This window comes from Ursus americanus, chromosome 16 (assembly GCF_024610735.1).
Source record: "Ursus americanus isolate L20-20 chromosome 16, mUrsAme1.1.p, whole genome shotgun sequence".
NCBI lineage: Eukaryota > Metazoa > Chordata > Mammalia > Carnivora > Ursidae > Ursus > Ursus americanus.
This window is the reverse complement of record NC_142142.1, coordinates 43,389,417-43,413,744: the sequence shown is the minus strand read 5'-3', so window position 1 is coordinate 43,413,744 and position 24,328 is coordinate 43,389,417. Positions and strand designations below refer to the sequence as shown.

At 45.6% G+C, this 24,328-nt stretch overlaps 1 protein-coding gene across 1 annotated transcript; it reads left to right on the top strand.

Annotated features, from left to right (window-relative positions):
- Positions 1 to 381: 381 nt before the first annotated feature.
- DDX25 (DEAD-box helicase 25) lies at positions 382 to 19,524 on the top strand. The gene is made up of 12 exons (XM_045798084.2): positions 382 to 463; positions 1,087 to 1,153; positions 1,408 to 1,452; positions 1,945 to 2,080; positions 3,629 to 3,721; positions 3,807 to 3,909; positions 5,235 to 5,349; positions 6,333 to 6,510; positions 14,330 to 14,567; positions 15,652 to 15,814; positions 17,842 to 18,030; positions 19,242 to 19,524. Exons 1-12 carry the CDS (start codon positions 401 to 403, stop codon positions 19,301 to 19,303), a joined length of 1,452 nt encoding a protein of 483 aa, XP_045654040.1. The 5' UTR covers positions 382 to 400; the 3' UTR covers positions 19,304 to 19,524.
- Positions 19,525 to 24,328: the final 4,804 nt, after the last annotated feature.

The following is a 24,328-nucleotide window of genomic DNA, read 5'->3' as shown; positions in this document are numbered from 1 at the left end:
ATTGCGTAATAAGTGGTGGGTAGGGGAGGTAGGACTCTCGAATCAGTGCGAAATTGCTGCGGGTTACAATCTCCAGCTGTTGTTGGCTCGGCAGAGGTCAGGAGCAGGCGAGCGTTCACGACACTGGCGCCCCATCGCGGGTTTCTAACACCTGGCACCGACGCGCTGCTGGTCGACTGCAAACACGCCTCTGAAGGCGCTTCTCCTTCTCCTGCAGCCTCCCCTCCGCCCCCCCTGGCTCCGCCCACCTCCCTGGAGCGCGCGCGCCTGCGCGCCGCGGGTGGTCGCGGGCGCGTCAGCCTGCCCCGGGAGGAATCCTATTGGTCGCTGGCTGGAGCCGGGCACTACCTCGTGCCGGGGGAGGGAGCACGTGCTGGGGGCGGGAGCTGCGATCGCGGCTATGGCGTCGTTACTTTGGGGAGGCGACGCCGGGGCGGCGGAGAGCGAGCGGCTGAACAGCCATGTAACCGCCTCTGAGCCGGGGAGGGCAAGTGGGCGGGGGCCAGAACCGCACTTTGAGAGGGAAATCTGCCGGGGAGGGCGGGAGGAGAGAGTCCCGCTAGCGTGTGGAGTGGGGTGTCAAATGGTGGAGGGGAGATGTGGCAAGGATGTGGGGAGGGCTGGGGGCAGGAGACCCCGAGAGAGACACAAGACCTTTGGTTTGAAAGGGCAAAATGAAGACTCCCTAGACGTCCCGGGAGAGAAAGCAGCTGATAGTCCCAGCTAGACCCTGGAGTTTTCTGCTCTCCCAATTTGACCATTGAGCTTCGGCTAGCTTCCATCTTACTGACCACCGCGCTTTGCTACCCACCATCCCTTCCTCGTGCTCTGACCCCCAAGGACTGCCACATTTAGGTTAGAGGACTATAAAGAGGAACTTAAGGTACAGGGGCAGCAGAAAGTCTCCTTCGATTTTAGCATAATTCACAGAGGTGATCTATTCCTGAAAAGAATCCAGTGTCAGAATTAATACCGGACACTGCAAAGGAAACAGTATTCGGGTGGGTCCCTCCCTGCTAGGGGGGAGCACTGGGCTGCTTGGTGGCTTGCTTCCTAATATTGGTTGAAATTTGTGTCTTTCAATAGTTTTCAAACCTCATCCATCCCCGGAAGAACCTTCGGGGTATTAAGAATACTACAGTCCCAAACATAGGTGAGTGCTGTTAGATAAAGCAGACTGGCCTCAATTAATTAAAAAGCATTGCTTTTCTTAGGTCCCTGGCAACTGAAATGCCTCCAGCTCTCATTAACTCTCAAGGTCCTCCACTACCTTCCCAGTCTTTCAATGGATTCCTTCACTGGATATCCCTTGCTGTCAGTGTGTACTGTGGAGATGGTGAGAGATAACTGGGATCATACACTTTACAGTTCTGTTTGATATTCATTGTTTCTCTTCCATTCTTCTAGATGGTTCTATTCATAACACGGAAGAAGCTGATGAAGAAGATGTAGGTAGGAGATAAATTTATTTGCATGTAACCTAGCACTCTGTATCAGTTAATCGTGATTTTCACAATGTGAGCGAATAATATAATCTCAGTTGGAAAAGAACTGTCTTCTGTTTTCTTTATAAATAGTGACTATCAGAAGCATACTAATTTAGGAGTAGGCCATATTTCTTTAGGGGAAGTTGAAATGGAATATTCAGGAATGGGATAAGATTTTCAGCTGGCAAGGAAAAATAGGTCTGGTGGTGATAGATGTAGGCTTGCTTCAGGACAGAGGTTGGTATAGCAGCAGAGCATAAGAAACTGGATTCTCGTGTAAAAAGGAATTCTCGGTGTTATGTCCTTCTTTCTAGAACCTCCTTCTAGAGAAAAGATGAGAGTAGGAACAGTTGCTTGATAATATAATCTCTGAATGGGAAGGAGCAATTTATTAGATTCATTTAGGAGGCTGGATTTTCTCCTGCAATATCTCCTTTTTTTATTTTTGCTTTTCTAGTGGATTTGGCAGCTAATTCACTCTTAAACAAGTTAATTCGGCAGTCCTTAGTAGAATCCAGTCACCGAGTTGAAGTCTTACAAAAGGATCCCAGTTCTCCGCTCTACTCAGTGAAAACATTTGAAGAGCTGCGGCTGTGAGTGTTTTTACTCATTTATTGTGGGAAAATGCCAGAAAGAATGTACAGAACAAAGTAATCTGCTAATAATAAAAACTCTCAGAATCCCCTTCATGTTCTAATATTCAATATTAAAATGAGATGTGTACATTTTGCATGCAGTTGAAATATAATTCAAAAAGGAGCACTAGGATACCTGAGTGTGCAGCAAATTGAGAATATGTTGGTGGTGAAATATCTTAACCTTGCCGTGCTAAGGGGGATAGCTAAGCTCAACAGAGCCATATTGCTGTTCTCCATACCATAATACAGATATAGGGACATCGATGGCCCAAATACCCTCCCTCACCCCCTTTAGATAAGTTATAAGCTTTTGCCTTCCTAATTATATTTTGTTTCAGATGTATTAAAACGAATAACTTTCCCAAATGGGTTTGCATTTCCTAGGGATCTATTAACTAGCATTAAGGAACTTCATTTTAACAGGTAGAGTTACTGATAGGGACTTACGTAGAGAGGAAAAATCCAAAATCCCAATGCCCCAACATTTTCTAAATGAAAGAAGAAGCCTACCTATGATTAACGGTTGGCTGCCAGTAATCTGCCAAGTAACCAAATGCAGAATGTACGTGTTGTTGAAGATGGAAGTGTTCCAACCTACTTCATTTTCTCTTCTTTCTGTCATCTATCATGAGACCCCAGGAAAGATGCGTTTAAAAATGCTGGCTCCGGGGTGTGTGGGTTGCTCAGTCGGTTAAGCGTCCAACCCTTGATTTCAGCTCAGGTCATGATCTCAGCATCGTGACATCAAATGAGCCCTCCACTGGGGTCTCCGCTGGGCATGGAGCCTGCTTAAGATAATCTTTCTCTGCCTCTGCCCCTACCCCCCTACCCCACCCCCACTCGTGTGTTTTCTCTCTCTCTCCAAAAAAAAAAAAAAGTTGGCTCAGAAGGATGAGGTAATATTGTGTCTTCTGCTCCTAGGCAGAATTGATGTAAGAATTACCTCAATAAAATTTTGTCTTCTCTAAAAATTGCTGTTAAAGAATCAAAGAGTCTCATTCATTAAAAAGAATTAAACAGTGTGGGCATCTGCCTGGCTCAGTTGGAAGAGCTTGGGACTCTTGATCCAGGGGTCATGAGTTCAAGCCCCATGTTAGGTGTAGAGATTACCTAAAAATAAAATCTTTTAAAAGAAAGAATTAAACAGTAAATCTCTGTTTTCTGCTTGTGTGGAAAATAAGACTCTTCTGGCAAATTGATATACTTGTATCAGATGAGTTTTTCCTTTTTTGCTTGGTTCAACTGGAAAGTTCAACGTTAGGCTCTTATTACTGTCCTCAGCCTAAGCTTGTAGCATAGCTTATTGTTTGAGTGGTCCAGCTGTACAGGCACAATTGTGTATGTTTGGGAGTCGAGGTGTAAATCGTGTATTTCTAGATATTACTTCTGAAGCTCAGTTGCAGAGTGGCTTAATTTAGAAATATACCTTTTGAGTTCATATTTCTGAGGCTGCTGACCAATCGTAGGCTTTTAAGTGTGTGCTTTTTTTTTTTTTCTTGATAGGAAGGAAGAGTTATTGAAAGGGATCTATGCAATGGGATTTAACAGACCATCCAAAATCCAAGAGATGGCTCTCCCTATGATGCTGGCCCACCCGTGAGTTTCCAGGGCAGTGCTGTTCCAAGTTGGTTTTTAGTCTCCTATGTGCAGTTTATGCCCAGGTGTCTCTTCTCTTCTACAGACCCCAGAACCTCATAGCCCAGAGCCAGTCTGGAACAGGAAAAACAGCTGCTTTTGTCTTGGCAATGCTAAGCAGAGTTAATACCTTGGAATTGTTCCCACAGGTAAGGAAAGGTTGAGGGAGAGAGGGGAATGCTTGCAATGCCAATGATATTTTAGTAATGGGCAATATTACTGCCAAGATATGATAGCATTTAGAATAGACATTCTTTCATAAAATCACAGGGCATTGGGCATCAGGATGGGACAGTGATGGGAGCACAGGCTTTATAGTTTGACTGGTTCCAATCCCAGTCTGTCTCCTTACTAGTAAATGTCTTAGGTGAGTCACACTGCGCTTGGCCTGAAAGTGAGCATTCCCTAGTGGTGGCCGTATAGCTGTAGGACCGAAGCATCACCCGGTCCACTTCCTCCTTTAGCAGAGGGGAGACTGAGGCTTGGAGAAGGAAGTGTCTCACATGAGGCCACAGATGTCCGAGAGTGACTGAGCAGGGACTGGAAATGCCCTTGCCCTTCTCTTGGTCTAGCTTCCACTTTTGAAAAGTGTCTGGTGTTCTTTTCTGCTTCTCCAAGCTGTGCTCATCAACTCATTTGACAAGCTGACTACCTGAATATTGAGCGCACCCCCTGCAAAGGGTTCTTTCTGGAAGCTTACAGTTTGATCAGCAAGATAAGCTGTGAATGTGGATGATTGATGCCTGGTGTATGAAATTTTGTGCTTTTTTAGACAGGTTCACTGAAATACATATTCAGGGTTTGGTATTATGAGTAAAAATTCTTTAGGAAAAGCTGTGCTTGAATCCATGTTGAGAACTATACGTGGGAACAGTTGTTAGCACTTTAGCTATGTTTTCCTCTCCTCTGTATCACAGATCCTTAATTGAAGCACATAAATGCATTAAATGTCACCAGTTTCTTGCATCAACATCGTCATTCCTCAGCAACCACCCGATATAGGGGGATGGAGGTAACAAAGGAAAGAATTTCAGGGAGTATTCTGCCAGAGGTGTATACAGTGGATTGAATCAAGCAGGGAGTGTTCTGGAAACAGGCAGACTTTTAATAGCGGGCAAGAAGTGATGGGAGTGACACTCAAGCAGTGATTCACATTACATTTCCCTTCTTCTTGATTCCCAGCCTCCTTACACCCCACTCTCTCCCACAAAAAAAGCAGGATCTGTGGTTCTTCATAACTCTTTAGAGAGGAATATAAAAGGTATTTCTCTGTCCTTCAACCCCTTCTCCTCTCCCATACTCAACATTCACCTCAGATCTATCAGCTGCTAAACTGTGTTCAACTGAAAATACTTTATTCAACCCAAATCTCCCAGTTTCGCACACCTGCGTCTCCTCAAACAAGTTCTAACCGCATGTCAGATTTGCACGATGGCTTGCGTGAGCCTTGCGACTTCCCCCTTCTCTCTCACAGTGCCTCTGCCTAGCTCCTACTTATGAACTGGCTTTGCAAACTGGTCGCGTGGTCGAACGGATGGGAAAATTCTGTGTGGATGTTCAAGTGATGTACGCCATTCGAGGGAATCGCAGTATGTACCAGTAAGCCAGGCCTGGCGGATTTTTTTAAGTCCTGACTCCACCACCAGCAAGCATGTTCTGCACCTTCTCGGCTTCCTTGTCTCTAACATGGAAGCTATCGCAGCACCTGAACCAAAGAGCTGTGACCAGGATGAAATGAGCCGATGCAGATGCAGCACCGTGTGCACGCTTGGCACGTAATAAGGACCCCGTACACGTTAGCTGCGTCATTGCCACATCCTGCAAGATGATGGCTTGGGGATTTCCTGAGGCTCAGTTGTTTTGTGCAGAACAGCTTGTATGGGTTAACGTTTTTATTAAAGTATTATGTATGCGTAGCAGGAAAAAAAGTCTTTTAAACAGAGGTCAGAAGGTAAAGGTGGAAGTTATTCTTTCTTGTCCTCCAAACACCCGTTTCCAAGGATAGTAGTTTTGTTCACAGAGCTTTGTGGTTTGGTTTCTTTTTTCAGTTCATACACATGTGGATGTACACGTATATGTTTTTGTAGAGTATTTATGAAAATGGGAATGTTTTTCTCATAGTCTCTAAAAACATATGTTTTGGACGTCTTTCTGTGTCCATGCGCATAGCCCCACCTCATTGTTTTGACTAGCTTCATAGTATTCCATAATTTATTTAATGCAACCCATTGATAGACATTGTGCCTTTTTTCCATTTGGGGACAGTTGGTAGCTTTCTCACCACTGTGCCGGTATTTCTGTAAGGCGGTGGGATTGCCGGGGCGGGGAGGCTTTTTAATCCACCATGGGTCAGAATCCAATAGGCAGGACTATTACTACTTTAAACCTGGAGACTGGGGGATTTACCTTAAAACTCTGCAAAATCCAAATCCATGACGACCCTCAGGGTTTGCACTTCAAAAATCGTCACGGGATACACTTTCATTTCACAGTCCTGTGTTGCGTGGCCCTGAATTGTGGACTGTGAGGGTCCTTTGCCTCTGAAGGAGTCTTTCAACCCTTTTCTCCCTAGTTCCCAGAGGCACCGACGTCACCAAACAGATTATAATTGGCACTCCTGGGACTGTCCTAGATTGGTGTTTCAAGCGAAAATTAATTGACTTGACTAAGATTCGTGTGTTCGTCCTGGATGAAGCAGACGTGATGATTGACACACAAGGATTCTCAGATCAAAGCATCCGTATTCAGAGGTAAGTTTCATATTCATCCTTTTTCTTCCTGGATCTTTGGTCTGGAGCTGGTGTTTGATTTGTCTGCTGTTCCCAATTGTCTTCACTGCTTGAGTCCCTGCTTCCTTTGCCTTTAAAACACATTTGGGTGTTCAGCATTTTTCACAGCTCAGCGGGCCCTTAGACTACTGTCATTTCCCACTTCTTTAGTTTGTCATGTTGCCTGACTGCTTTCGTTTTCACTGCAGGCCTACACATGGAACCCACCAAATTGTGCCACTGATTTTTCTATTAAGAGCAAAAGTCTAAAGAGAGTTTATTAAAGCCTGCGAAAGCTATTGTGAGGCTAACTGCTGGAGAGTAGAGAACACAGTAACCTGGAATCAGGAGCCCGGTGGTCTAGTCCTGACTTTCCCTCTCATTCGTCAAATATATCCTCTTATTTTTCTGGGCCTCTCTCAGGATCACACAGGGCCTTAAAATTACAGATTAGCAGGCCTAACCTGAACCTCACTGGTTCACAATTTCTGGGAGTGGGCTCTAGGAATCTATATCACTTATTAAATTCAAATAGTACTGAGGGGTGCCTGGGTTTCAGTCGGTTAAGCAGCTGACTGTTGGTTTCGGCTCAGGTCGTGAGTGTGGAGTCCGCTTGGGATTCTCTCTCTCTCTCTGCCCCTCCCGCCCATGCTCCCCACCCCAAATAAATAAATAAATCTTAAAAAGAAAAACCGAAAAACCAAACAGTACTGAAAGACCTGTAATGAAAAAAAGTGCCCCTTCTAGAGAATACCTCTCTGTTCTGATGTTAACCCTCATATGTTTAAATAGTGTGCTCAGATGGCTATTTCTTAATGTGTTGCTGACTGCTAGTATAGGAAGTGGAAATCCAGCTCTTTTGTACCACCACCCTCTCCCCCCCCTTCTTGTCCCCTCTGCCACCTCTCTGTGGTTACATCATAAGAGCTGGGTACAATAATAGTATTGTTATCATTAGGACATTATAAATATTGTTCACTGTCACACAGTGTATTGTTATAATTATGTTTTTTTCTTGTACAGCTCTTTCCCCTAGAATTAATAATCGCCTGTTTTCCTTCGTTTGGTTAGTATCCCTGGGTAGGGATCCTTAATTTTTCTCTGCCTATTTCATCATATGTGTCATATGTCAGTGATATCTCCAAATAGGCAAATACATTTAAAAACTCCATCAGTGTCTTTTTTTCCTGAAACTCCCCCAAGCTCTCTCCAGTTTCAAGCTGGACTAGTTGTACAGCTGTCACTGTAGGTCTCGCCGCCCCTCATTTACATGAATCTCCTGTTTTCTGGGTGATTTTTCTTGGTTTACTGTCAGTTTATTCAGTCTTCAGGAGTATATTCTTTAGTGGCTTCCTAAAAAGAATGTTAGGAAGTTCACTTTCCATCTCCCACATGTCTGAGAATGTCTTCATTGTACTGTAAACCTGATCTTTTGATTGATAGTTTGCTTGGATGTAGAATCCAAGTTAAAGAATTCTTCCAGTAAATTCAGAGTCAATGTTGAAAATGAGATTTTTTTAGATACTATAATTAGTACTCTCAGTTGCAGTGTTGTTGCTGACAAGTTTAATGTCCTCCTGATCCCCAAACTTTTGTAGGTGATCCGTTTTTTCTCTCCAGAAGCTTTTGGAATCTTCCTTCTCCACAATACTCTGAAACTTCTCAATGATACGCATTGGTTTGGGTCCTTTGTTTCTCATCCGTTGTTCTAGACACATAGCGTGCTCATCCTGTTCATTTGTAAAATTTGTGCCTGCCAGATCTGGGAAAACTAATTCTTAGGTTCTTTCTTTCCCTATAGTGACCAACTTTTTAGAGAGCAGAACACAGTCATCGCAGACAAAAAATATATTTATGTAATAATATAATATAGAAAAAATAGTCATCGTGTGTTATTAACATAAAAATATGGGAAATATATGTTTCTTTTAAATTATATATCATCCTGTATTTTTTGTTAACATAAACGCTACTATTTAAGCAAAACAACAGAACTCGGTAACAGTGGCAATTAGTTGTAATTATTAGTACAACTAATTAAATGAATAATATGTATGAGAAACATATAAAAGTATTTTATAATGTCATCTTTGACAGCAATTTATTTTAATCTTTTTAAATTCATTATTGGATGCTTAAATTTTGTACTCTATGCCATTGTATATTCTTAAGATACTCAAATACAAAACTTTTTACGAGGAGAATGTCAATACAGTAGGACTAATTAAACAGCTATTACCTGTGTTTAAAGACCCATCCAGCAGTGACCTATTTCTTTTTGTCTCAGTGTGGTAGGCTGTTTCTACTCTTTCCCTTTCCTCTTTCAGTAATAATTCTCTGAACTACCAGCAGCCTTCTTTTTTTGTATGCGGCGGGAAAACTGAATACAGTCCAAAGTAAAACTCATTTTGACTTGGCAGCTCTCATGCTGACTCCTGCTACTAGTCCAGTGTGCTGTCCTCTTCACAAAAGTGTTAATCATGGACTATTTAAGAGTTTACTTACTAGCAACACTAGGTTTTTAAACACGCAAGAATTCGTGTCTAGCTTTCTAGAAATGTCCGCATCAACTCTGTCTGCAAGCTTGTTTGGTAGATGAGCTGTTTGTCATTCAGACCCCTTGCGTCTGTAAATCCGCCATTGAGGTTATCCACATCTAAAATGTCCATTACTTTCAAACACTCTGAAGTACATTAGCTACCATTGTGGTTCTCAGGGAACATGGTGGTGAAGCACGGAGGCGATTTAGGCTTGTAAAATCAAAGATGGATTCCGAGTAAGTTAGAGTTTTTAGCAAAGGAACAAGAAAGTCTTGTTCAACTGGGCTGCCCTTTTCTGGTGACATTTTTTAGTTCCTCAGCAGCCTTATTTCCTAAAAAATGAGTAATTTTTTTGCTACAAGTATTTGTGGGTAACGTCAGACAGCTCAGGGGCAAGCAATCTCCTGAAAGCGTCTTCACAGGTCATCACAGTTTTGGAGAAACAGCGTATCATTTCTGTTTTACTATAATCCTTTCCTCTGTTCCCATATTCAGCATATTTTCAGATTAGAGAAGGACTTTCTTTTTGTCTCGCACTTTGAAGATACAATTTTATGACTGGCCAACATTTTAACTCTTCTGTGGCCTCGACAGTGATAGTATACAGGCAGATGTTCCAGGTGACTCTCTTCTTCCATTTCCATACAGGTAAAAATCTTACTAAGTGCAAGTTTTGAGGAAACTGAAAAGTAAGGAAACACTTTGATAACAGAAGCTCAGTAGCACAGTTAAGCAGATGACTCGCCTTTTAGAAGTGCTGGGCACAAAGTATGCAGGGTGTTTAGCTGGCAGGGTCTTTTCATTTTCTTTGATAAGTTTATAGACTGAGTGGAAGCTGCCAGAATTGACATTTGCACTGCAGACAGTTGAACAGAAGCTAGTTTGTATTTGGATGTGATTATCAACAGTCTTCTGTTTTAGATTTTCTGTGTCTTATTAAAACTTCATAGAAGTCATAAATCAAAAAATGGGCAGAAGATATGAACAGACACTTTTCCAATGAAGACATACAAATGGCTAACAGACACATGAAAAAATATTCAAAATCATTAGCCATCAGGGAAATTCAAATCAAAACCACACTGAGATACCACCTTACGCCAGTTAGAATGGCAAAAATAGACAAGGCAAGAAACAACAATTGTTGGAGAGGATGTGGAGAAAGGGGATCCCTCCTACATTGTTGGTGGGAATGCAAGTTGGTACAGCCACTCTGGAAAACAGTGTGGAGGTCCCTTAAAAAGTTAAAAATTGAGCTACCCTATGATCCAGCCATTGCACTACTGGGTGTTTACCCCAAAGATACAGACGTAGTGAAGAGAAGGGCCATATATGCACCCCAATGTTCATAGCAGCATTGTCCACAATAGCTAAATTGTGGAAGGAGCCAAGATGCCCTTCAACAGATGGCTGGAGTAAGAAGTTGTGGTCCATATATGCAGTGGAATATTACTCAGCTATCAGAAAGAACGGATTCTCAACATTTGCTGCAACATGGACGGCACTGGAGGAGATAATGCTAAGTGAAATAAGTCAAGCAGAGAAAGACAACTATCATATGATTTCTCTCATCTATGGAACATAAGAACTAGGATGATCGGTAGGGGAAGAGAGGGATAAAGAAAGAGGGGGTAATCAGAAGGGGGAATGAAACATGAGAGACTATGGACTATGAGAAACAAACTGAGGGCCTCAGAGGGGAGGGGGGTGGGGGAATGGGATGGACCGGTGATGGATAGTAAGGAGGGCACGTATTGCATGGTGCACTGGGTGTTATACGCAACTAATGAATCATCGAGCTTTACATCGGAAACCGGGGATGTACTGTATGGTGACTAACATAGTGTAATAAAAAATCATTAATTTTTAAAAAAAACTTCATAGAAGTCAAGAAGATATTTTGAACTCTATTTTTCAAATCCTAAGAGCTAGGGGGGATATATTTTTTTGTTGCTCTGATTTGACATATCACCTCGTATCGTGTACAAAGCATGATCATTGGTAAGATCTTACAGAATTAGCTCTCCACTGAAAGCGCTAAGACATCTGTGGTCAAAATGTCTCCATTTGTTCACTCGCAGGACATTTTACTTGCAAGTGCCGAAGCAGGCAATGTAACTTTACTCAGTTTCCTAGAGATATCAAGGGAGGAATGCAATAATGCGTGTGCATCCATGCGTGTGGCCGAACGAGTTCCGCATCCACTGTTTCCAGCTGAGCACTGTGTGCTTTCGAAAGGCAGAACGACCTTGAATTTAGAAATGTTGCCTGTCTCATTCGGAACTTGGGAGCTTCAGTCTCCATATGTGCTTTTCACGTCTCCTTCCCCGCCGCGCCTCGCCCCCAGTTCTTCCTTGATGCCATGCAGTGGCTCTGTTTCTGATATTTACCTCTTTCCTCCAGTTGAATGTGTCCTCCTGTCTGTCGTTAAAATAACACAAGTCGTTTGAACTTCTTTTTCTGTCTTGTCTGGATTGTCCTGGCTTTCTCGGTTTCTTTTTTGTAACCTCCTTCTCTTGTGATGGATGCGATATGCTGCTGTTGTCTCTCTGAGAATATTAATTATAGTATTTAAAATTTTTTCTGTTCTCAACATTGGCTGTGAATTATCTAAGTTTCTTCTTTTGGTTTCTTTGCTACGTCTCTGTCTCTTGTGGTGGACCTTTCCCCCTCGTATCTGGTGATACCTGGCTAGCCTTTCAGAATCTGTGGTTGGGAACTGAGAAGCTTATTGACAGCTCTGGGCTCTTGGTTGGGGCCTGTGACCTGGGCAGCTCCCTTCTAGGATGACCGTTACTTGCAGGGCATTAGAACTATGGAATGTGTCTCATCTCCTCCCTAGGAGACATACACTTCGTTGCTGGCCTCCTGGGAGCAGGGCCAGGGAATGGGCTGCATATTCTCATATGCATATTTTCAGTCACTCCCTATTTCCAGCTCTCTGCTTTACTCTCACCTTCAGCTGGGGCTGGTATCCCCAAGTCTGGGATTTCTGCACAGAATGAACCTCTGGTCTCCTACTTGTACATGCCCAGCTGCCTGAAGTAACGTGGGACCCAGCTGCTCCTTATACACATTTTCAGCCAGTCTTCCTTTTTAAAAATAGTTTTGGCCAGGGACACCTGGGTGGCTCGGTCAGTTAAGAGTCTGCCTTCGGCTCAGGTCATGATCCCAGGGTCCTGGGTTAGAGCCCTGCATGGGACTCCTTGCTCAGTGGGAGCCTGCTTCTCCCTCTCCCTCTGCCTGCCGCTCCTCCTCCTTGTGTTCGCTCTCTCTCTGTCAAATAAATAAATAAAATCTTTAGAAAAATAATAATTTTGGCCAAAGATCAAGTGAGACTCCTTCTTGCCATCCCTTACCAATAAGTTGGTATATTTATGTATAACCGAGAACGAAAGACTCAGGATTCTGGGAAAGCTCCAATAGTCAAAAAGGGCTTTCTCTTCAAGAGAATATTAAGTAATAATTAGGGCATTTATGTTGGTTGTTCATTCTTCCGTTATTGATTTTCTTCTTCTGCTTAAAGAAGATTAAATCATGGTATTGTCCCATAGAAATATAATACAAGCCACTTGTGTAATTTTAAATTTTCTAGTAGCCACATTTTAAAAAAGGTGAATTCGTGTTACATTTTATTTAAGCCAACATATCAAAAAATAGCATTTGACAAGTAATCAATTTAATCACTATAAAAATTATTAGTGGAATAATTTACATTCTTTTCTTCGTCCTAAGTCTTTGAAATCCAGAGTGTTCTGTAGTATAGCCCATGTTTCCTTTCCTTGTGTAATCTGTGTGCATTGTCTTTCTGGAATGAAATGGCACAAGCCTTGGGATGCCAGTCCTGGTGCCATCTTTTTCCATCTGGAGGACCGTGATACAGTAGACGGCCAAGAGGTCCCCCCACTCCCCCGCCCCCACCAACACGGCAAGCTAATGCAGAATTTTCCTCGTATCTTCTAACACAGCACTCCTGCTTCCTCTGGCCCCTGGTGCTGGTAGCTCCCAGAGCTCTCAGAGGTTCTGAGGGAGCCACTGCCACCGTCTGCATCACCATTTCCATCTGTACCACTCACGTGAGGCCGTCATCCGCTTTCTCAGTTACCATGCTTTCCCGTCTTCCAGAATACACTGAGCTATCTCACCCACCAGTTTCTCCTCTTCTGTTCCCCATGTTGTTGTGGGTTCATGTCTTTCTGTCTCTTTAGAATCATACTCGTGGTACGTGGGAACCTGGGGAGGTACACACGCAGACAGTCTACTGTTGGTGCCCAGAAGTCCGTCAAGTCGTTACTTAGACAAGCTCCCCAGACAACCCACGCCCCAGGCTCGACGTCGTGCCTGAGAGTCACTGGACCCCATGATCTCTCCTACTCGCTTTTAGCACTAACGCCGTATCTTCTAGGTGCTCTGTCTTCTTCTCAAAAGCTGTGATTTCTCTCTGGTGAAATCAGATTAAATTAAAATTTATTGATGTATAAAATGTGCTCAGAGAAACACATGAATCACAAGTATACAGCTGAGTGAAAATTCAAAGAGGCTGTGTTCATGAGATGATGGCCCAGACCGAGAATTAGAAATTTATCAGCACTCCAGAGGTCCCCTACGGCTCCTTTCCTGTCACCAGCCTCTGCCCACCCCCATCCCCGCGTGCTCCTCCCCAGGATTAACCTCTGTTCTGACTGCCAGCTTCTAGAGTCATTGTGCCCATTTTCAAACTTTACGGGAGTCAGCCCTGTGTGTGTTACCGGTTCAGCTCATGTTTTGCATGCGGTAGCATTTCCCCTTTGTTCCCCGTTTGTTTCTATCCAGGTCCTTCCCATCCCAAAGAAAGTTAGTGTGGCTGTTGTTCTTTTCCTCCCAAGAAGTGTAACACCTGCCATCGAACGACTAGCCTGTTTCCTTCCTCCCATTTCACTTTGTGTGAGACGAATACCAGGAAGAAGATCTGGACGAACGCTCGGGGCTCCTGGTTCTGCCCCACTTAAGAAGAAAATGGGCATGAAAGACACTAGACCCTCCAAAATACATATCTAAACTCTGCTCTTGAGCTCCACACTCAGCTCGTGGGTTTTTCCAAATTCTTGGCGGCAAGGAGGGGCAGGACACGTGGCCCTTTGCACAGAGATGGAGCTTGTGGTAGGCAGCCCCTCACCCCCTGACCCCTGGTGGCAGTGGGCAGGACGTGCTTGAAGCCGCCCCCAAGGAGAGCGACAGGGATGGCCGCGGCTGACAGCGTCGTCTTCCCTTCTCTCTTACAGAGCTTTACCTTCTGAGTGCCAGATGCTCCTGTTTTCGGCGACCTTTGAGGACTCCGTGTGGCAGTTTGCAGAGCGGATCATTCCTGACCCTAACGTTATCAAGTTACGGAAAGAGGAGCTGACCCTGAACAACATCCGACAGTACTACGTGTTGTGTGAGAATAGGAAGGACAAGTACCAAGCCCTGTGCAACGTCTATGGCGGCGTCACCATCGGCCAGGCCATCATCTTCTGCCAGGTAACCGTGCCGCGATCTGTCTCGTCGTGCCGGACTCACTGGCGCGGGGAGCGGAGGGCACATGATGCTAATAAGGGCCAGAGAGCCAGCCACCCCCGTCAGCACTTTGGGTACGGGGAGGGGGTATTTAATGTTCGGAACAACTGGGATAGAAATGAATCTGTATGTTACGGGTGGAACTTAGAAAGATTAAGTAACGGAATAGGACTTCAAGATGATGTTAAATAGAGGACATCCTTATTTTAGAAGGATTGCTTCTGACACCCCCATATAAGTTGATGTTTATTGTGGGGTTTTTACAGATCCCCTCCATCAGATTAAGAATATTCTTGTCTAGTTCCTAACTTACTATGAGTAAAGTAGCCACTCAGTCACTCACTATTAATATTACCCTATTTTTATTTTCATATTTATTTTTTGCTCTCCGACGTGTTTCACGTTCGCGTGTTGGTTTTGTTTTCTCTCTACCACGTGAACACTGTAAGCTCCATGAGCACAGGACCACATCTGTGTTACTTTCGTAGCCCCACTAGAATGGCGCCTGGCTGGCACAGGGACAGCCCTGAAAGCCTTATAAAATAAAAGCAAGCTCGCATCTGCCACAGACTAGCCATGAAACCTTGGGCAGGTGACTCTGTGTTTTAAGCTTTGGGTTTGGGATTTTTAAAAAATTTTTTAATGAAATTAGGTAGCTGTTTCATCAAATTGTTGTGCGAACAGTGATCATAATGCATGTAAAGATCTGGGTGAGACGCTGGGCAGACGGGAAGCACTCCTGCAGTGCCTGAGGTTGTCTTTACTGTGTTATCCCATTTTGTCATCATCCTACCACTTGAGGTAAGTGAGCATTTTATCTCTGCTTCCTGGCTGAAAAGCCAAAGCTCCCGCTGGTTGAGAGCACGTGACCCTGAGAAGCACAGCAGGTGCCCCATTCGAAGGTTCCTCTAGGGCTTGAGGGAGAGGTAAAGCAAAACTCCCATGCAGCCCTTTCGAAGGCTTCCCTGCTGTGCGTATGTAAGCATTGCAAATACAGCCGGTCTGCTTTGACTTGGGGTGCTATGCTGGGTTCTGTGTTTTCATGTAGACTCGTCGAAATGCCAAGTGGTTGACTGTGGAGATGATGCAGGACGGCCACCAAGTGTCTCTGTTAAGCGGAGAACTGACCGTGGATCAGCGAGCCTCCATCATTCAGAGGTTTCGGGATGGGAAAGAGAAAGTTCTTATAACAACCAATGTCTGTGCTCGAGGTGTGTGTGTGTGTGTGTGTGGGTGGGTGGGTGTACACGTTTAAAGTCAAGTTTATTGAAATATTACTTACATATGATAAAACTCACTGATTTTAGGTTTACAATGAGTTTTGAAAGACATACAGAGTCATGTAACCATCACCATAATCAAAGTTCAGAACACTTCCCTCTCCCTCCAGAACTTGCTTGTGTTCCTTTGCAGCCAGCCTCTTCCTTTTATCATCCAACCCTTGGCAACTCCTGATCAGACTTCTGTCTCTGTATTTTGTCTCTTCCAGAATGCTGTATAAATTAGATCGTATGGCAGTTAGCCTTTGTGTCTGACTTACTCCACTCGACATAATGCTTTGGAATTCATCAGTGCTGTGACACGTACCAGTAGTGCAGTCCTTTTTATTGCTGAGTAGTGTTCCATTGAATGGATGTACCACAATTAATTCATCCATTCACCAGTTGATGGGCATTTGGATTATTCACAGTTTGGGGCTATTTTGAATAAAGCTGTAATAAACATTCACGTATAGGTCTTTCAGAGACACGTTTTCATTTCTCTTGGATAAATGCCTAGGAGTAGGATTTCTGGGTCATACAGTAAATGTATATTTAGCTCCATAAGAAACTGTCTTCCAAAGTGACTACCATTTTTCATTCCCACCAGCAAAGTAGGAGAGTTCCAGTTGCTCTGCGTCCTTGCCAGCAATTGGTATTGTCACTCTTTAATTTTAGTCGTTCTAGTACGTGTATGTGGCATCTCATTGTGTTTTTAACTCATGTTCCCTAATGATGTCGATCATCTCTGAGGCGCTTTTAATTTCAAAACTGTTGACTACTGGGGGAAAAAAATTCTGTTTTTTCAAGACCTGGTCCTTCCTACAGTCTTCATCCTTCCTGTACCCTTGCCTAGACCCCATGCTTAAACCGTGGTTCCTAATTCATTCTTAGTTCAGCAGATAGAATGGGGGCCTGAACAAGGATGAGGTCCCAGCCCCCCGGGAGCTCAGTGCCTAGACACTCGACTGTATAGACCAATGCTATCCAACAGAACCTTCCCCGTGGATGGAAATGTTCTACTCTGTGCTGTTTGGTTAGTAGTCACTGGCCATATATGGCTGCTGGGTACTTGAAACATGGCTAGTGTGACTGAGGAAATGAGTGTTTAATTTGGATTAATTTAAAGTTAGATAGCCATATTGGATGGCATGACTCTAGACCTAGGAGGAAAGAGGGCACCAAGAGCTCCAAGGAAGACAAGGATTGTGACCCAGACTGCCTTCTAGTGCTGGGGGACGGAGGCACTGGGGGATCACAGAAGTCTTCCTAAGGAACATGAGATATGAAAGGTTTTGAAGGAAGGTAGAGAATCCAGTTTGTAAGAATTGACAGTTTGCGTGAGAAATGGCAAGACTATGACCGTACTGTTGGATTTGAGTCAGGAGAGGAAGAGATGAGACTTCAGGTGGTGTGGAAATCTAGAATTGTTTGTACTTCGTCCTGTGCAGTTGGGTCAGTCAGGTCCTGAACACAAGTGTTCTGGATGTTGCCGTGGTGACTGTATTCAGAGAAATTAGAGGAGGAGAGAAGAGGGGAAGCCAGCTGGAAGTTGTAACAGTAAGGCAGGGGATAAAAATGACTTGGGTGGGATGATGGCTAGGGCATGGAGTGGGTGGGGTCCTGAGAAGGGTAGGAGACACTAGAGGGGGGCCTGCTGGGGACTCAGCACAGGAGGAGTGGAGAGGAGGTGGTGGCTCTGTGGGCTCGGTGAGAGCCCCTGTCCACAACACACACACCGTCTTTGTACATATTTAGACTTCTGGGGAACTAGCTTCTCCTGACACTCTTAAATCTAGCATCCTAGACATATTGGGCCAGCAAACTGCCAACCAGAGTATGCACTTCCATGATGTAAAACCAGGTTTTATTAGTAAATCGTGGCTGTCACACGAGAGTTCCCTTGGCAAAAGTGGTTTGTGACTAGCCATGTCCTACGGAAACAGTTGCAAGACCCTACAACCTCTCTCCTCTTCTAGGGATCGATGTGAAGCAGGTCACAATTGTGGTGAACTTTGATCTCCCTGTAAACCAAGCTGAGGAGCCAGACTATGAGACTTACCTTCACCGCATAGGGCGGACAGGACGCTTTGGGAAAAAGGGCCTCGCCTTCAACATGATCGAAGTGGATAAGCTGCCCCTACTTATGAAGATCCAGGATCACTTTAGTAAGTAGCACCTGTCACAGTGAGAACCGTGGACCCTGCCGATGGTGACAGTGATGGCGTGTGTCACAGACCTTATGCCCCGAGGCTTAGGGCAGCACAGGGGGCAGGGGCCAAGGAGTAGGAGGTGCCAGAGTTCCTACAGGGAGACGGTTGATTAAATCATCCCTATATGGTAGGTAAAGAACAATCGAAAAGTCCAGTGGAATTAATATGAGTTCAGGTTTATGTTATTGCGCATTGTAGGACCTGGAGCAGCTTTTCATGCCCTATAAAGCACTACCCTAAACAAAGTAATAAAGTCCTTTAGGATTATATTATGTCCGCAGCTTCCTCTCATGTTTACATTTTTCCCTTCCTCTGGCCCTGCCCTAACAAGAAGGACGGTCCTGATTTCTGAGATCTGCTGTCCTTCCTCCAGCCCCCCATCCAAACAAGGCAGGCTCTGATAACCGGCTGGGGCTCTTGGACTGGCAGGTTGCCCTCTGATGGACACTGGAAGGGTGACCTAAACTGAGGTGTCCACCTCTCAGATTACCCCATACCCCAAAGCCCATGGATATGGCTGGGGAGCCGGGGAAGAGGGACACCCAAATGACCCCAAATATATCTTCACCTTTTGGGAAAATGGTACTTAACTTTTGTGGGAAGCAGTGGACACTGTCCTGGGGAAATGCACAGAGGCACACATATACAGTCTGGAATACAATTTTGAAAAGTCTACAGACTGTAACACGTCCATGGCCCTTCAGGGAAGTTGATTACTCATGCTATGGTAAGCGCCTTATGACCTAGACTTGGGAAGTGACCTCAGTGGAAGAGCCTTAGCCCCCTTCCCAGTTGCCATCTTGTACTCCCCCCCACACACACACACATACTCACCCCCCCGCACAGGCCCACTTCATTCCTCCTAGCATGGCCAGGCCCCTTCCCAGGCTCCCCTCCCTTGCACTCTGGCCTTTTTCCTGCCCCAAGGTGTCTAGACACGCAAGTTCTATTGTTCGATGCATTTGATGCTATTTTGGGTCAGTATTAATTGGTTATTTTGATACCATCTCCTCCTTAAGTAATCTCTAGAACGTTCCTCTCTCAAGGGGTCACAGGAACACATATTTGCATAAGTGTCACTGTCTTCAGAAATTCCGAGTTGAGTGGAATGAAATTCCATTTATGCCCTGAGCTCAGACTGATTCCATTCTCTTTCCTTCTTCTAGACAGCAGTATTAAGCAACTCGACCCTGAAGACATGGATGAAATTGAAAAGATTGAATATTGAAGACAGAACTTTATTGCTTGTGAAATATCCTAGTTTATGTGAGAATGTCCCAGTGGGTTTCGAAGGTAATTTTTTGCGTTGGGGCTTTTTCAAAGTGAAACTGTTAAATATGGCAAAATAAATGTCATGGTAGCCTTAGCCTTGAGACCTGAGGTCTTTTTGAAACCAGATTGGTGTGAAGCACATGATCTTTTTGAATAAAAAAGCAAGATTATTTCTTATTCTAATCTCATTTACAGGTCAGCGTCCTTGCGTGGGCTCCTGGGATGTAGCGGGACTTCATTTCTAGGAGCTGAGCACACCTTATGGTGCCACGAGATGGCAGTAGAACCTCAGTGGTTTGGGAATGTGAGCGCGGGGCGGAGAAGCCACCCAGCTCCAGGCCTCACTCACTCGTGTCCTCCTCCCTCATGCGTCTGCTTGCTCAGGAGCGCATGCGTGCGCGCGCACACACCCCTTGGGCGGGAGTGCAGGGTGCAACCTTCAAAAAGTAAAACGATTTGAAAGAGAACATTTTGCTTTTTTAATGTTTCAGTTAATATACAGAATGTGAACATATTTTCCCTGCTTGGCTTCTTAATGTCTTTAAATTAGAGCGGATGTAATCCATCGTCAGCTATCTAATAGTCTCTGAAAACCTGCCTTTGTTATAGGCATTTCTTCAAAACAGGCAGTGGGGGTGGGGGAGAAACACCCATTCGCCTTATTAAAGAAGTAACATTTCATGCACGGTATATCTGAGAATCCCTGACGTTTTCCTGTAAGTCCCACTGAGATGCTTTTCATTTCTCACATTTGCTGCTAACAAGTGAAACGGTGGGCTTGAGGAAACCGGGGAAATTGATACTCTCCCAGAAAGCTGGAGCAGGTCTGCGACCTGCAGCTAGAGCCCGGGTCCTGGCTCCGTCTGGCCCACCAGAGCCCCACCGGCAGCCACGGGAATGCCCCTGTCATCCTGGCCTGAAGGTGTTTCTGGCCTATCTGTTGTGGTTTTCCACGTGCAGAACTCCCTGCCCCACGTTTTATCCCCCGTGAGGGCTCAGAATTACAGGAAAACCAGCAGCGAACTCACTCCCTGGCGACGTTTATTGTGCACCCTTTACAGCAGACACCAGCGCAAAGGAGACGGAAAGAGATGTTACAGCCGTCGCAGATCGGAGAAACAGCAGCCTCAGAAGAAGCCAGCAGGATAACAGACTGTGCCGAAGGAGGGAGGGCGGTGCGGGTCACTGGTGCAGCTCGGAAGGGGGGCCCCGAACACCAACCGGCTTCCCAGAGAAGACACTCCGTCTCCTCTTACGAGAGAGAAATATGTATTGAATGGTGCCTGTGGTCGTGTACTCAGGACGGCCTCCACTTATCTAGCACAGGCCCAATGCGGCAGCGTTCCAGGCACAGCTCATCACCACAATTACCGAGAGATCTTGAAAAAAACATACAGTCCTTCCCCGGGTGGAAGAAGCCAGACCCTCCAAAGACAGGGCCCAGAGGTGCAGTGTCGGGGGGCTGAAGGCACAGGTAAAGCAGAAGATATTAAGGATCCCTGTCTCAGGAGGAGACACCGAGGCAAAGAGAAGTCTCCAGAGACAGAATTTGTACAAAGTGGAACTCCCACCTCTGCATGGCCACGCGGTTTTCCTCACACGGTGTCCGCTGTGTGGGCTCGCGCGGGACTGTGATCAGCGTGTGGTGTCTTCCTGTCCGCGCAGTACCCAGCCCCCAGCACAGTGCCCAGCACAGAACAGGTGCTCACTAAATGTTTGCCGAGTAAATAATCCTTGCCATTTCTTCATTAACTAACGTTCTTCCCTGATGTTTTCCATTCGAGTTCTGAACCGCAATTATATGGCATAAGGCAACTGAGCATAGGAAGTCTATCAAGATGGCCTGCTCTCTCTTCGCGAAGTCAGCGGGACTGTGCCTGATACTCAGCTCCGCACTGGGGAGTTCTAGATAAAACCTTGCCATTTCCCGGTTCAGATCTCCCATAGACTCCACCGGTTACCCTCACGCACGTCTTCAGTAATTTCCAGTTGGCAACTGTTCCCACAGGGTCTGCAAATAGTGGGCATTCTTCGGCCTTCCCCTTTGCCCCTCTCCTCACATTCCTTTGTCTCGCCACCTAGGAGGCAGCAAAGCCGTCCTGTGTTCTGAGTGCCTCACAGCTGTCTTAGCACTAGCTGTCCAGTCTGGTGAGTCAACAATCCGAAGGCTGTTTTGCAGGGTGCAGCTCCTTGCTGGGAACCGCAAGCCATTTTCGCATCTCCATGCACAGCCTGGCCAAGGTCATCTCTCAGTTGATGCCGCCTGAGGAAGGAGTCTGTGGAGAGGCAAGGAGTAACCAGATGATTTCAGTGCATCTTTGGGCTGGGTTCATCAGCTGTGTATTACTTGGCACCAAACACTAAACCAAATCCATTGAGTTGATCTTGGCCAGCTTGATACTGTTAGCATATTGCAATTCACAATTACGTAGAGCGGGGCTGTGACTCCCAGTGGGAGTTGTGAGTGAACACCTCGCCCGGGGCACAGCTCCTATGATGTTAGGTGCTGGATCGAAGGCAGCTATGAATAATAGGAAAGGCAGACGCGTTGGTCATAGTCTGGTAGGGTGTCTGACAGCCCTTCCCAAGAGACGTTATTGCTTTTGGTCATGAGGAAGTGTTGATCCCCCTCAGCAAAGCTTGGTCCCAGTGAAAGCCGCTGGCGGTCTCGGCACATGTGATCAACAGTGGAAAGTCTTAGAGGCTTGCTGGCCGAGGAGGAGATGAGCAGTACGTTTCCAGCTGTGGGGAGAGAAGCTGGTTGGGTCGAGCCTGCTTCTGCTCTTGGTCCTCTCAGAGGCTCCGTCTCCCTCCCTTTGATTCAAGGAGGGACCCCACTGGAAAGAGGACCCGAACAGAGATGCCACAGCTGTTGGAATGGAAGGTGAAATGGGGGTTCAGAGCAAGGACCTTCCCGTGGGTGTGCCCTTCTTTGCCCTCTGAGCTTGAGGGCCTTCCTCTGTTCTTTCCTACGGTTGTACGGAGAGCCCATGCTTGCTGATCCAGAGGGTACGTGGGGCCCAGCAGGTGGGCATACGTTACTTTTACCACAGGACTGGGGAAGAGTTGGGTCCTCTTAAATCCTACCTTCCTCAGTCCAACCAACCCCCCCTCAGTGATGGAGGGAACCATCATGTGTATTAAAGACACTCATAACATTGTAACCCATGAACTATGAAATATCACGGTCTTGCTTGAAATATCTCCGACTGTGCTTCAAGGAATACCAACTTTCTATTCTTGGAAGAATCCAAAACCAACTCGCGCCAGAATTTTGTGTACTTTTTTGTAACCCATGGCTGAGAGGAGAGTTAGGCTTTGCCCTTCTTACTTCTGTCTGCTGACCCCCTGGCCCCGCTGATGTTTTCGGTTCTAGGTTCCGCATTCTCCCAGGTTCTTGGCTCTCTGCTCCCTGCTGTCGAAGGACGGATGGGTCAGCCAGGCTCTCGCCTTCTCACACCCTTCCCTCCCACCCCAGCTGTGCTGCCTGGCGCCCCTCAGGGGCCGGTTGTCAGAGCCATGGTCTCGAGACACTGCCCTCTTTCCCCTAATTTTCCTTATTGCTTTGTATCTCAGTCAGCTCGGGGAACCATAACAAAATACCACAGACTGGGTAGCTTAACAGAAATTTCTTTTCTCACAATTCTGGAGGCTGGGAAGTCCAAAGTCAAGGTCCAGCAGCGTTCAGTTTCTGGCAAGGACTTTCCTCTGCCTTCTCACTATGTCCTCACGTGGCAGGGAGAGAGCCCTAGCTAGCTGAGTGCACTCTGGCATCCCTGAGCCCATAATCCCATCACCAGGACCCACCCTCATGACCTAATTACCTCCCCCAAGCCTCACTTCCAAATACAGTTGCACTGGGGCTAGGGCTTTAACATATGAATTTGCAGTGGGGTGGGGAAAAAACATTGTGTCCCACCTGCCAAATAACACTTTGCAATCCATCACTTACAAACTATCCGATTCCATTCCGTTCCATTCCATTCACTGTGATTTAAAATTTGGGTGAGGTTGAAACGCCATTATCCTTTTATGATGTGTATTTCCACCCCACCATTAAACAGGCAACTTTTTTTTTTTTAAAGATTTTATTTATTTATTCGACAGAGATAGAGACAGCCAGCGAGAGAGGGAACACAAGCAGGGGGAGTGGGAGAGGAAGAAGCAGGCTCACAGTGGAGGAGCCTGACGTGGGGCTCGATCCCATAACGCCGGGATCACACCCTGAGCCAAAGGCAGACGCTTAACCGCTGTGCCACCCAGGCGCCCCTAAACAGGCAACTTTTAGACTCTTCTAATGTAATACTGAGAAGGAACACACCTGAGATGGGATGATTCTTGGTTCAGAGAAGGAACGGTGTGTCCTGAAAATCTACAGAGAATCCCACTGCCCTCCTCCCCCAGTTAGTTAGCTTCGGATTCTTCTTGGGTTAGAGACGACCAGAAGCTCTAATATCTTAGGAAAGATGAACACTGAAAAGATGACTCTCCCACTCCTGTATTCCAGAAGAAATGAAAGAATTTTTTCTAAATGAGAATCTTTACATATCTAAAGTCTTCAGTCCTTAGAGAGAAACTGGGCAACTATCTCACACTTCTTTGGGAATTGATCTTTGCCCGTGATTTTTTTCTATTTAGTAGAATGGCTATGGGTTTCTATATTCCCATTTCTAGAACATATTTTCCATGAGTGGGGATAATGTCTTATTTTTTTGTAAAGATTTATTTGAGAGAGAAAGAGCGCGTGTGCGCGCACAAGTGGAGGGAGGGGCAGAAGGGCAAGCAGGCTCCCCATTGAGCAGGGAGCCTGACGCGGGGACTTGATTCCAGGACCCCGAGATCATGACCTGAGCCGAAGTCAGATGCTTAACAGACTAAGTCACCGAGGCGCCCCTATTGTCTTATTTTGAGCTCTGGTATTGTATTAGGAAGAATGATGTGGTTTCACTCTAGTCCTGTAGTTTGTGATTTGTGGCTTGGA